This window comes from Tachysurus vachellii, chromosome 8, assembly GCF_030014155.1.
Source record: "Tachysurus vachellii isolate PV-2020 chromosome 8, HZAU_Pvac_v1, whole genome shotgun sequence".
Lineage (NCBI taxonomy): Eukaryota > Metazoa > Chordata > Actinopteri > Siluriformes > Bagridae > Tachysurus > Tachysurus vachellii.
Window position 1 is genome coordinate 15,211,859 of NC_083467.1, and position 12,143 is coordinate 15,224,001.

Sequence of the window (12,143 nt, forward strand, 5' to 3'; positions counted from 1 at the left end):
GGTCTGTAACCCTCTCTACTTCTGGGGGTATTTGGCTGACCCTGTGCTCAGTTTCACAATTGTAATTCATGTGTGACAAATAAAGGCTTCTTTGATTTTAGACTTCTCTAAAGCTGCTTTGTGACAATGTCACTATAATTAAATTGTAGTACAATTCTGATCAGCTGCCATTTACTTGTCTACACAACAGCACAACACAAAAGCGCCCATTTGTGATTAAAAAACATTTATTCAGTAACAGTGAGTTACTACAGTTGTAGTGTTCTCATTAAAATGTAATCTACAGTTGGTCAAAGTAATGTCATAAAAATAAAGAAATATAATAATTACATATCTGATGTAAAACCTTTAAGATGTGTGTTCAGTTATTTGTAACAGTTAAGTGCTGTTTCAAAAGATGGTGATGAGTGGCAGCAATGCATTAATAGTAACTTGTGCACGATTAAATAATTCCACATACAGTCATTCTAAAAGAGAAATAGCACACAGACACACTTGCGAGTTTGTTTGGTTAACAAGCTAATTAAAACCGAACACAATTAAATATTAGTAATATGTAAAAGACGCAAAATGTCTGGAATGTCATTTTATAAATACGTCAACACCTGCCACAGCATCTTGTATTTAAAAAGAAAAAAGGTAAAAGTGCAATCACAGGGGAAATGCAAGCCTGCGTCCAAAATACCTCCTTCAGTCCATGTGGGTAAAACAAAACCAGTGAGTGTAAGAAAGCAAGCTTAAAACCAAAGACTGTCCCATTATCTTTTACCACTTATTCCTCTTCCTCCTCTTCCTCCTCTCCTTCCATGACTTCTACAATGAGCTCAGCTGTACAGATGGCTTCTCCGAGGCTATTAACTGCTTTGCAGGTATATTTGGCGTCATCATCTGCGCTAACCTCAGAAATGACCAGGCTGCAGTTTCCTTCCTCGTCATAATCAATCTGGAAATGACGCGTTTCCTTAATAGGCTGTTCATCCTTATACCACACAACTTCAGGATCAGGATAACCTAAAAAAAGAAAAGCATTTAAACACAGTTAAAATCCACCCATGCATCCATTCACCAATCCATCCATCCATCCATCCAATCTCTACACTGCTTATCCAACCGGGTAACAGGGAACCTGAAGCCTATCCCAGGAGGATAAATATAAGAACATCCATACTACCTGACAATACACCGTGCTTTTTTTTTTGGTCATTGATTCGTGTCATGGACAAAGCTACAATGGTCAACAATGCAAACCCAAAACATCTCTCTTAAAAGTGTATTTAAAAAAAAAACTATACTGTAATAAGTAATGCTAAGAATTTGCTATGAGGATCAAGACCTGCTGGGGTTCAGAAGTTTGTATTAACATACCCTCAATCTTGCAGTCGAAGCGTGCAGCACTGCCCTCCACCACCTCCACATCTTTAATCACTGAACTGAACGAGGGCTTCATCAGATTCCTCTGCTCACTCACCTCTGAGAACTTCTTCTGGGTCTCATCTGCAGAAATCCCAAGCCATTCAACAGGATGAGAAATACTGTCCAGAGTAGACTATTCTCAATTCTTCAATAAGCACAGTTAAAAATTGTTCTGATCTGAGGCGATACCAGAGGACAATGGAAGAACTTGGAATAGTTTCTATCATATGTAGTAACTATGTGATATTAGGAGATGGTAAAATTGCCAGTGATAAAAATATATGTTTCATAGCAACATTTAAATATCAAATGGTGCAAAAGATGTTTTGAATAAAACTCTAGACTTTGATTACTTTACAATCTCCACCCACTATCTAGCACTCCCTTATTACCTCACAGTTACCAGTTAGAGTTGACTTTGTACCAGCTGACAATAATGAAACAAAAAGCACCAACTACCCATAAAAGAAAGTCACTGTTGCGATTGTACCTTCAGCTGAGAAACCCCTCTTGGCATGGACGCCTGCCATCATGGCCATGGAGGAGAGTCGGCCTATAGCGCGCACTGCATGCCCTGTTTTCTAAAGAGAGGGTTAAATTGCATGTTATGTTAATATGAACATTAATAAAGTTTTCAGCAATAATTACAAAAAATATTCATAGATACAGATGAGTGACAAATTAAAGGAAAGACTTTGCATAATCTAAGTGTCCCTGGTGTATAATAATAAGTTGGATCAGTACAAGCCACCAGAACAGCTTCAGTGTGCCTTGGCATAAAGTCTACAAATACGTGGAATTGTACTAAACGGGTGACAGTCAGATGTTCCATGAGATGTTCCTTCAGATGGTGATCTGATGATAGAGAGGAGCGCTGTCTAACACACTAGTATGATTAGTATGAGCCCTCATGCTCTGTGGATGTGGACAATGTCATTATACAAGAGACAGTCCAATGTGACTAGTCAAGTATAGCTTTGGACTGATTTCCAGTGACACTGAATTAGGGTATACACAGACTTTTAAATATTTCATGGATTGATAAATAAATAATTAACTTGTCAGCTTGTCCTACTAGTCAAAAATATGGATATGCTTCTAAATGGTGGCTTTACTAGTTTGCATTGATGCTCCCAGGTTTTCACTACAAAGTTAAGTAGAAACTAGTAAAGCTACTTAGAAAAAACATTCTGCTTCAGAAAAACCTTTATATATGAACATTAACATATTATTTAGAAATGTCATAGAAGTATCCTTGACTTTACAGTACAAGACTACATCTAAAATGTATAGTAATCATGCCCTTTAGGTATATGCAGTCATATGCCTAAACCCCTTTACCATGAAATCATGTTCTCCAATATTAAACATAAAGCTGCACGCTGACACCGTCTCAGCTCACCTGCCACCTCCTCCTCAGGATGTATTTCTTCATCCTTTCCTTTGATAGCTTCTTGGCTTCCATGTTCTTGGTGTCCTGTTTAAGCCAGGGGTGCTGAAAACACTGCTCACACGTGAGACGAGCCCTAAGTAAACACCGTTACTCAGTTTCACATAGAAACCACATCTTTCACCTCTGACTTTTAAACCAATCTACAACGACTGAATGATTGATCACCGAGCTACTCTATACTCTAAAGTTCTTTTAAGACTTAAATACAGCACATCCTCGTACCCTGAATGTATTAGTGTACTATGTAAATACAACCGAACCCAATGATTAGATCAACATTTAGAGGACTGAGTAAATAAACCGAGTAAGTCACGTCATTTAGGTCTTATCAGGGACATCATTCACTTTGTTCATTAAGAAAGATAATCTAACTCCTCTCCACAGCCTGGATCGAAAACATGTGTGACCCACGTATTTATAGAAAATGTGTCAGTAATTAAAATCATCTTCTCTGAACTCTACACTGACACAAAAATAAATATCCCCCTGCTATAATGTCAAATGTATAACACGTGGGAAAATATATTAGAGCTAAAACAGATCTGAGTCAAAGCCCTCCTGTGTGTCTGCACAGCCCCTAGGTTTTGTTGATGCATTTATTTCTTTTGCCTTTTCCAGACTCAGGAAAATATGAAAATACAGATTAGAAAATGCACCAAAGGGCACTGCTCCATAATCAAAACACATAATTCTGTCTCTAGAGACTTATACACACAATATGAAATGTGATGTTTATAGAGATGTTACACCAATAAATTAAGCCAACAGTGAGAAGAAGCCTACTTCATGTCTTTCTTCAGCAGACTGCTGATGAAGTCTTTAGCCTCATCTGAAATCTCATCAAATGCCTCGTCCTCAAAATCCCACGCTGCCGATGTAACATTGGACAACGTCTCGTTTTCATTATCCCCCATGAAAGGAGATAATCCACTCACACTGCAGAGAGAGAGAGAGAGAGAGAGAGAGCAAGAGAGAGAGAGAGAGAGAGAGAGAGAGAGAGAGAGAGAGAGAGAGAGAGAGAGAGAGAGAGAGAGAGAGAGAGAGAGAGAGTCAGTTTAAACAGTGAATTTGTGAAACTGAGTGAGGTTGTGTGACAGCTGGCTGCTGCCATACTGAGTAGTTCCATCATTCTCTCCTCAGAGCAGTAGCTGTAAGAGATTACTATGATTTGGCATTAATTACTCTGATAACTATTAGCGTTTCATCCACTGTTGCATGTTCAACTTTAATTTGCTTTTAAATACATCCTGTAAGTATCTGAAATGCTCTGGTACCAAACCCAGTGGGACATTTTCTATTTGTTGAGATCTGTGAGATTTGTTGCTGAACACCAAAAAATCCTCAAAAACATTGTCTTAACCTTCCAGCTCTTTACAGCTCAGCCACTGGTGCTGGCCTTGCTGGAACCTGGAATCCTGGGACTAGTATTAAAAGGAGAGATCAGAGAGAGGCCACAGCACTACCACAGAGAGACAGACTTCTGCAAACACTGCTGAGATCACATGAGCACCGCTTCAGTAGTATAAACACAGGGGGTGAAAGAGTCCACACATACTTCCCTCCTCATGCACACAGATTTGCTTTAGATCAACTGAATCCAGCTAGGGATGTATAAGCTCAGCCTGACTACCATCTACTTGCACACACACGCACCCACACATGCACACTTACACTCACATGCACACGCACACACAGGCACACGCGCACACAGGTGCACGCACACACAGGCGAACGCAAGCGCATACACACACACAGGCGCACGCACAGGCGCACACACACTCGCACAGTCGCATGCACACTCACAGACTCACGCACACTCATGCACACTCACACAGGCTCACGCGCACTCACACAGGCTCACGCGCACTCACACAGGCTCACGCGCACTCACACAGGTGCACGCAGGCGCACACACACACACACACACAAACACAGGCGCACGCAAACAGGCACAGGCGCACGCAAAAGCACACACAGGCGCATGCAAAAGCACACACAGACGCATGCAAAAGCAAGACAAACTATCTGATCTCCTGCCACAAAAATCTGCAGCTGATATGACTACTAGTGATGCGCGGGTCGTCTCATGCGCGGGCCAATAATTTCATAAAAGCGGGACCCGCGGGTTGGAAAAAAACCCGACCCGCGCATCACTAATGACTACTACCAAAGCCAAAGTTTGTTACTCACAGTATGTAGCAGATGACACCAATACTCCACATGTCTGTAGTGTAGCTGATCGCTTCATAGTTAATCACCTCCGGAGCTACAAACTCTGGCGTTCCAAATAGCACCTTCAGTGAGCCAGCATTTTCTATAGTTAAAAAAAATAAATAATAATTTTATACCCAGCAAAGACTATAGAAGTGATTAATTACACACTGTACATAGACAATTACATTAAAGTAATGTGAACTGATATAATGTGTAATGTGTTTGTACTGTTTAGATAAATTATATAACAAAGGGGATACAGGCTTTTGCCTTAGCTGTGCCCAAAGGACATACCTAGTCTGCGAGCAAGTCCGAAGTCGATGAGTTTGATTTTGCTGCCTGTTTTGTTGACACACATAATGTTCTCTGGTTTGAGGTCCAAGTGAACGATTCCTTTCTTGTGGATGAAATTGACCCCGTCTATGATCTGCAGCATGTATTTAATCACTTCTCTTTCTGACAGCTCAAAATCCTCATCAATGATTCGCTCAAACAGCTCTCCTCCAGAAACCCTGCACAATGTTCATCATAATCTTTACTGTATTGTAGCGTATAAAGATAAAAAGGCTATGACACAAACTCCTTCTGCTGTGACACAGTGAAATACGATGCAGGAAATGAGAGGAAACATTCAGATGAATAGCATTTTAGTTTTTTCATGATGCAAGTACAAATTGAAGTTTTAACCGGTTCAAAAGGAAACTGGGTTTGATTTATTTTTCTAGAAGGCTTTAATCAATAAGAATAACTATTCTTAATTAAGGGAACTGAAGAAAATCTAATGTCTGAATCAGCAGAGTTAAGAGACTCATCTATGTCTGAATGCACTTAAATAGGTTCAGATCCTTGCTACGAACATATGTACCGATAATCATCATGGTTTTCATCATTTTTTTTTTATTTTTTTTTTATAAATGTTCGTTTTATATCTGTGTAGAGTGGCAAAAAAATAAATAAATAAATAATTATACTAATAATTTTTCTATCTAGATTATACTAATAATAAACCAAACATAGATCTGCCATAGTAAATACATATCGAAAACAGTCTGAGATAGAATTTAATATCAACGATTGAGAATTCATTAATATTATTTTCATAATAAATAAAAAAAAAAAACCTACTCACATTTCCAGCACCATGACAATGTCTGACTTGCCTTCGAAGGCATCAACACATTGCACAAGCTTCAAGTGATGCAGGTCGTTCATGATGTTAATCTCATGTCTGACGTTCTCTTTCTCTTTTGCAGAGTATGCTTTTATAAATTTCCCAGCCCAGACTTTTTTGGTTGATTTCTCCACCAGTTTAAACACAGTTCCAAACTTACCCCTAGAACAAATCAAAGAAAAGTCACACAAAGACACTGAGCACAAAATATGACAAGAATGAAAGACTGATTGAAGGATTGTGGAACCATTAAGACCTTGTTATTTCTGGAAAATTAGACATTTTCTCAATTATCAACATTTAATTTAAGAAAACAGGCTTTTAGCCATATAAAAAGGTGTTTTTGACAAAATTGTATTAAATTTTTTTGTGTGTGTGTGGACAACGGCTGAATGTTTCTCAACCCTGTTAATACATTTATTCCAATTATCTAAATATTTTTATTAATAAAATATTTAGATAAAATACCATTAATTTCCCCCAATCGGTGTTTTACTAGTTACAATTAAAAATATTTTATATTTGTTCCAAAATAATGACCTTAATGACAATGTCAATTTTTACCCTTTAATAAAGCTCACATGCCCAAATATATCCACATATTTATAGCATTTTATTTATAAAATTCATAAAAATTATGGACAATCTTTAGTGATAAAACAATGAAGTAACAGGTTTGGGTCAAAATGTATTTTTTCCACTTACTCGTGACCATATGTATATTAAGTATAATAAAAATAAAAATCATTTTGTAGTATATTAATGTTTTTATATCATTTTGTAGTGTCAGAGTGAAGAAACATAAGAAATTGTTGCTTGTTCAGCTTTTTAAATAATCAAGATTTTTTTCATGTTTTAATTTATGTTTTTAAACACACACACACACATACATACATACATATATATATATATACATATATATATATATATATATATATATATATATATATATATATATATACATATATATATATACATATATATATATACACATACATATATATATATATATATATATATATATATATATATATATATATACATATATATACATATATATATATATATATATATATATATATATATATATATATATATACACATACATACATATACATACATACATACATACATACATTGTCATGGAGCTCATTTACCCGGATTTGAAAATGCATATTAGCAAATGTAAAGTCAGTGGGATGCAAATAGCACTGCAATTTATTCATATCATCATAAAAATTAGCGAATCATTCATAAAGATTTAATATTGTAGAAAGCTGTCAATATTGAAACTCACGATCCCAGCCGGTCACCCACTTCATAGAGCTCTTTAACCTTCATGTCAGTTCTGATGGTGACGTCTCTGTACTTGGGTTGCCTCTCTGATTCTGCTAGTAAAACACACATCTCTATGAGAAAGCCTTATAAACACACACTGAAGTACCAAATGTGATTTGCAATCTCACTAAAATCAGACAATCAGATCCAAAATTCCAGGTGTGATGAGATACCTTCATCAGAGAGCTCAACCTCATCTTTATTCTCTGTTGAATAACAATTAAACAGCATGGTAAGATGTTATGCTTCAGATCAATGTTGGTATTTAAACACTAGGTGGTGCTCACCATCTTCTTCTTCTCCTTCGTCCACCCCCACTTCAGCAGGAACACTCTCTGCACTAGGCTCCCCAACACCATAGATATTCGCTGCTCTTACACGGAATTTGTACTTCCTGTCAGGCAGAAGGTTTTGAACGTTGTAAGAGGTGCTGTTACAGGATGCCAGGTCTTTCCATTCCTTATCCAACGAATTCCAGACTTCCAGCTTATAAGACTGAACGGCACTTCCACCATCATACGTTGGGCCGTACCACGAGAGGGTCAGACTGGATTTGCGGATGTCAGTGACAGCTGGGATGCGTGCAGGAGGGTCGGGTTTGTCTGAAATGCAAAGGGTATGAAGTCAGGGTCAAAACTGATGCAGACAGGACTATAATGCACTATTATTATATAGCACTATTTAATAAAGGCAGTCATTCATCTTCAGCAACTGCTTTATCCCGGTTTATACTGGAAGTAAATTTGGAACCTATTCCATTAAAAAAACTCGATATGAGCAGGAGATACAACCCTGAATGGGACACCAGCTCACCATACACACATTTACACATTGATTCACAACGTAAAGAAGTCGATCCACCTATTAGTAGGTTTCCTAAACGTAAGAGAAATTTGGGTTTGAAATATTTCCCATATTTTGCATATATTTCAGTGGGAAGCACTTCTGCCTCACAGCTCCAGTGTCCCTGGTTCAGTTATGGTGATGGATAGGTTTCACCTGGAATATATAGTCTCCTCCCACTGTCCAAAACCATGCCATTAGGTAGATGGTAGGGCTGGGCGATATGGCCGAAAACTGTATCACGATATCAGTGTTTCATATCGGTCGATATCGATAATTATTGAACTTTTTTATGGCCCATTTAAAATAAGGAGCAGGAGAAAAATATATTACATTTAAACATTTTTTTAAGCTAAACCTTCCTCTTAATCCCTAATCCCTTCAGTTATTAAGACAAAAATGTCAACAACCAGAAAAACTCAAATAATTAAAATGTAAACATAGGTCTAAAGTCACAATAAACACTTAACAATTATCTCTTAACATTTAAGGTGCAAAATGAAAGAAAATGTAAGAAATGCTTAATAAAGTGTAATAAAATAGTACAAAGTGTTAAATATAAACATAGAGAAACGTGAGAATTTAGTGCAAGTTTAGTGCTAGGATGTTCACTGGCTGGTGAATAAAGTGTTTTAAAATATGTGCAGTGTTTTGTAAACATAAATAAAACTGAGGTAGACTGAGTTACATCTGTAATATAAAAACCAAACCTGATACAGTACAGTAACATTGTTTGAAATATAAAACCTGCAGAAATATGAAAAAGTAACTCAATTTATTCTTACTCTAATCATACTTGAAGTTGAACTATTCAAGTATATTTTCATAGACTTATAATTAGGGCTGTAGCTATCGAATATTTTAGTAATCGAGTATTCAACAAAAAAATTTCATCGATTAACCGGGTAATCTGATGAAATGTATTTTTGCTTAATTAAAGAGCAATATTAAATATACAAGAGAAAATAAGACGGGTCTCTTAAAATGAATAACTAATTGGTTTCCTTTTTTAGAAAAATGAACTTTTATTTTTTAAATGCATAGTATGCAATGCATACAACATTTTCTATCAAAAATAAACATTTAGATATTACCCATTGTTTCTCTGTCTGTACTTGTACTGTGAACAATGACAAAGTTGACTGAGAAGAATTAAGTACATTTAAGTGTCATACATTCTGGGTTTTAAATGAACCCTTTTCTGAGATGCAAAAACAAAAAAAAATCAAAACTAAGGCATACATTAAAATAAATAGTAATAATAATTTGGAATGCTTTGTGGTATTTAAGAGGCAAAAAACATGGACAGGAACTTGGACCTAGAGGTCATGCATGGTTTCCTGCTGCTGAAAACAGACGCTCTGATAGTGTCTCAAAACTTCACTATAGTGTCCCCGCACGCGCCCTCAAATCAAAAGACCGCTAACTCCTCGCGTCTCCTTCCACTTTTACGTAAGCGGGTTGTATCTCACACACACACACACAGACACACACACACACAAAATAATTGCACAAGAACGTGACGTGAGCTTTAAAATGAATTAAAAGAGGCTTTGAGGCAGAGGAATTTGCCTCGGATAATTTTTGTAATCAAGTTACTCAAGGAATCGTTTCAGCCCTAGTTATAACATCCAAAAATCTGCCGTACTGGCGCGCTGACGCTGATACTGTTACATGATTGGCTGTTAGAGTGTCACTCCACAAGTTGCTAGGTTACCAGAGAGTGAATGCCTTTGTTAATGCAACCAAACTTGCTTCGCAACCTCTGTTTTCTTCCGACGAAGAATAAAAAATATCGAACGTCGTATCGAGCACATTTTTTATCGCTATCGATCATGTGTCTATTGAGATACATATCGTTATCGTTTTATCGCCCAGCCCTAGTAGATGGTGTGGATAAATCACCTTTAGAGGAGTGTGTGTGTTTGAACGTGTGTGTATAGTGCTGTGCTGTCATCCTAATGGTATACCTAAGAGTATATTCCTGCCTCATACATTGAGGCAGGAATAGTGTTGTTGGAAACCAGATCCACTGCAACCCTGACCAGGAAAAAACCGCTTATACAAGATGAATGAATGAAATCAAATCAACTGAGTCAACAATATGACTGCTGATGGCATCCACAGAAAAATGATCTACATATTACACTAAATGTAATACTGTAAGGCAGTTCTCTCTAAAGGGAAAACCTTGAATATTCTAAAATGTTGCACATTATAGTAGCTACCAAACTGAAAAGTACAGTATAAAGTGTAACCTGGCAAACATTAAAGCAGAAAACCCATTTCTATTACTCTGGGCTTTCCAAAATGTTCTGTGAGTATGGACTTCATTTAACTTTTAACTAATTTACCTTTTCATACCATTTCAGGTATTCTGGAAAAAGCCGTTTTAAAACTCAGTAGTCAACGAGGACATGACACAAGGGTGGATATGCCAGAGCAGTCCACATTAACATTAGTGCATTCTGATGAAAGCTTACCCACTACAGTGAGGTTGAGGGCAGCTTGCTTCATGCCATAGCTGTTCCTGATCTCGACGGTGTAGCAGCCGCAGTGCTCTTGCTGGCTGCATGCTATCGTCAGCTGACTGCTAGAGTCTGTGCTCTCCATGCTGATGTCTCCAGTCCTATCTTCAATCTGTCAAGAAAAGAAAAAAGATGTACTCATGTATTAAATGTAAGATACATAAAGATATATTAAATGTACTGGAAAGGTCCAATCATAAGTTTAAAATAAAATGTAACTTGCTCATTTTAACACAGTATCACTTTAATAGTTATAATTATTTTGCAGCAAATTGTATGATGAACACTGTTCTTGTCAAGGTTTATTAATGAGTAAAACACTTACTGGTTTGCGGAACTTGAGCCAGGTTGAGTTGATGGGTGGAGCTCCAGTGAACTTACATAGAAGACTAACCCGCTCACCTGCTCGGATCTTTAGATCATCAGGAAACTGCAGGATCTGAGGAGGCATACCTAAACACAAAGTGTGTGTAACAAGCATGCAGACATAAGCCGGTTTAGTGCTTTTACAGCTGGTGCCAGTCTGAGTCAACACACAGTAAGGGCACAGGTTCAAGGGCAAAGTGTGTTATTAGGCAAACAAAGCTTAGAAGATTCCAGAAATCCCATGACACCCCAAAGGCTACAGAAAAATACCCAAAGCCTTATTAAGGCATGAGTAACCGCAGTGAACTCTGAGGACAGACACGCTAAATAAGTGACTTTCACTGGTATACAACAGTAAATAAAATAGTCCTATGTTACCTTGTTTAGGAGGTATTTTGGGTGGTGGCTTCTTGATTCTGGCCTCATCTAAAAAAAGAAAGAAACATAAACCAGATCAATGAGCCTTAGCTACCACCAACAATCACAAATATATGGGTAAACAAACAAAAAGGATTAGTTTGAGTACATCATTTGTAGCAAATATGGAGGAATGTATTAACCCACCCGCCCCTACACACCTATATCTATATGTGTGCGCACATGCACACACACACACACACACACCCAGAGACACAGAGACACACACACCCACCCAGAGGGGGACACACACCCACCCAGAGGGGGACACACACCCACCCAGAGGGGGACACACACCCACCCAGAGGGGGACACACACCCACCCAGAGGGGGACACACACCCACCCAGAGGGGGACACACACCCACCCAGAGGGGGACACCCACCCACCCAGAGGGGGA

The 12,143-nt window shown here is 37.8% G+C and overlaps 1 protein-coding gene across 3 annotated transcripts in view; it reads right to left on the reverse strand.

Annotated features, from left to right (window-relative positions):
* Window positions 1-209: 209 nt before the first annotated feature.
* mylka (myosin, light chain kinase a) overlaps window positions 210-12,143 on the reverse strand; it is a 60,608-nt gene continuing 48,674 nt past the window's right edge. For 2 of the 3 annotated variants that reach the window (XM_060876502.1, XM_060876504.1), the window contains 14 exons: window positions 11,705-11,752; window positions 11,286-11,413; window positions 10,916-11,072; window positions 7,877-8,191; window positions 7,763-7,795; window positions 7,549-7,642; window positions 6,210-6,413; window positions 5,375-5,592; window positions 5,057-5,180; window positions 3,650-3,802; window positions 2,816-2,939; window positions 1,904-1,994; window positions 1,366-1,494; window positions 210-1,011 (listed from right to left, as the gene is read on the reverse strand). In XM_060876502.1, coding sequence (XP_060732485.1) covers window positions 773-1,011; window positions 1,366-1,494; window positions 1,904-1,994; window positions 2,816-2,939; window positions 3,650-3,802; window positions 5,057-5,180; window positions 5,375-5,592; window positions 6,210-6,413; window positions 7,549-7,642; window positions 7,763-7,795; window positions 7,877-8,191; window positions 10,916-11,072; window positions 11,286-11,413; window positions 11,705-11,752 — 2,057 coding nt within the window. In that variant the 3' untranslated portion in view covers window positions 210-772. The remainder of the gene's footprint in view (window positions 1,012-1,365; window positions 1,495-1,903; window positions 1,995-2,815; window positions 2,940-3,649; window positions 3,803-5,056; window positions 5,181-5,374; window positions 5,593-6,209; window positions 6,414-7,548; window positions 7,643-7,762; window positions 7,796-7,876; window positions 8,192-10,915; window positions 11,073-11,285; window positions 11,414-11,704; window positions 11,753-12,143) is intronic. The other variant, XM_060876503.1, reaches the window with a different exon arrangement.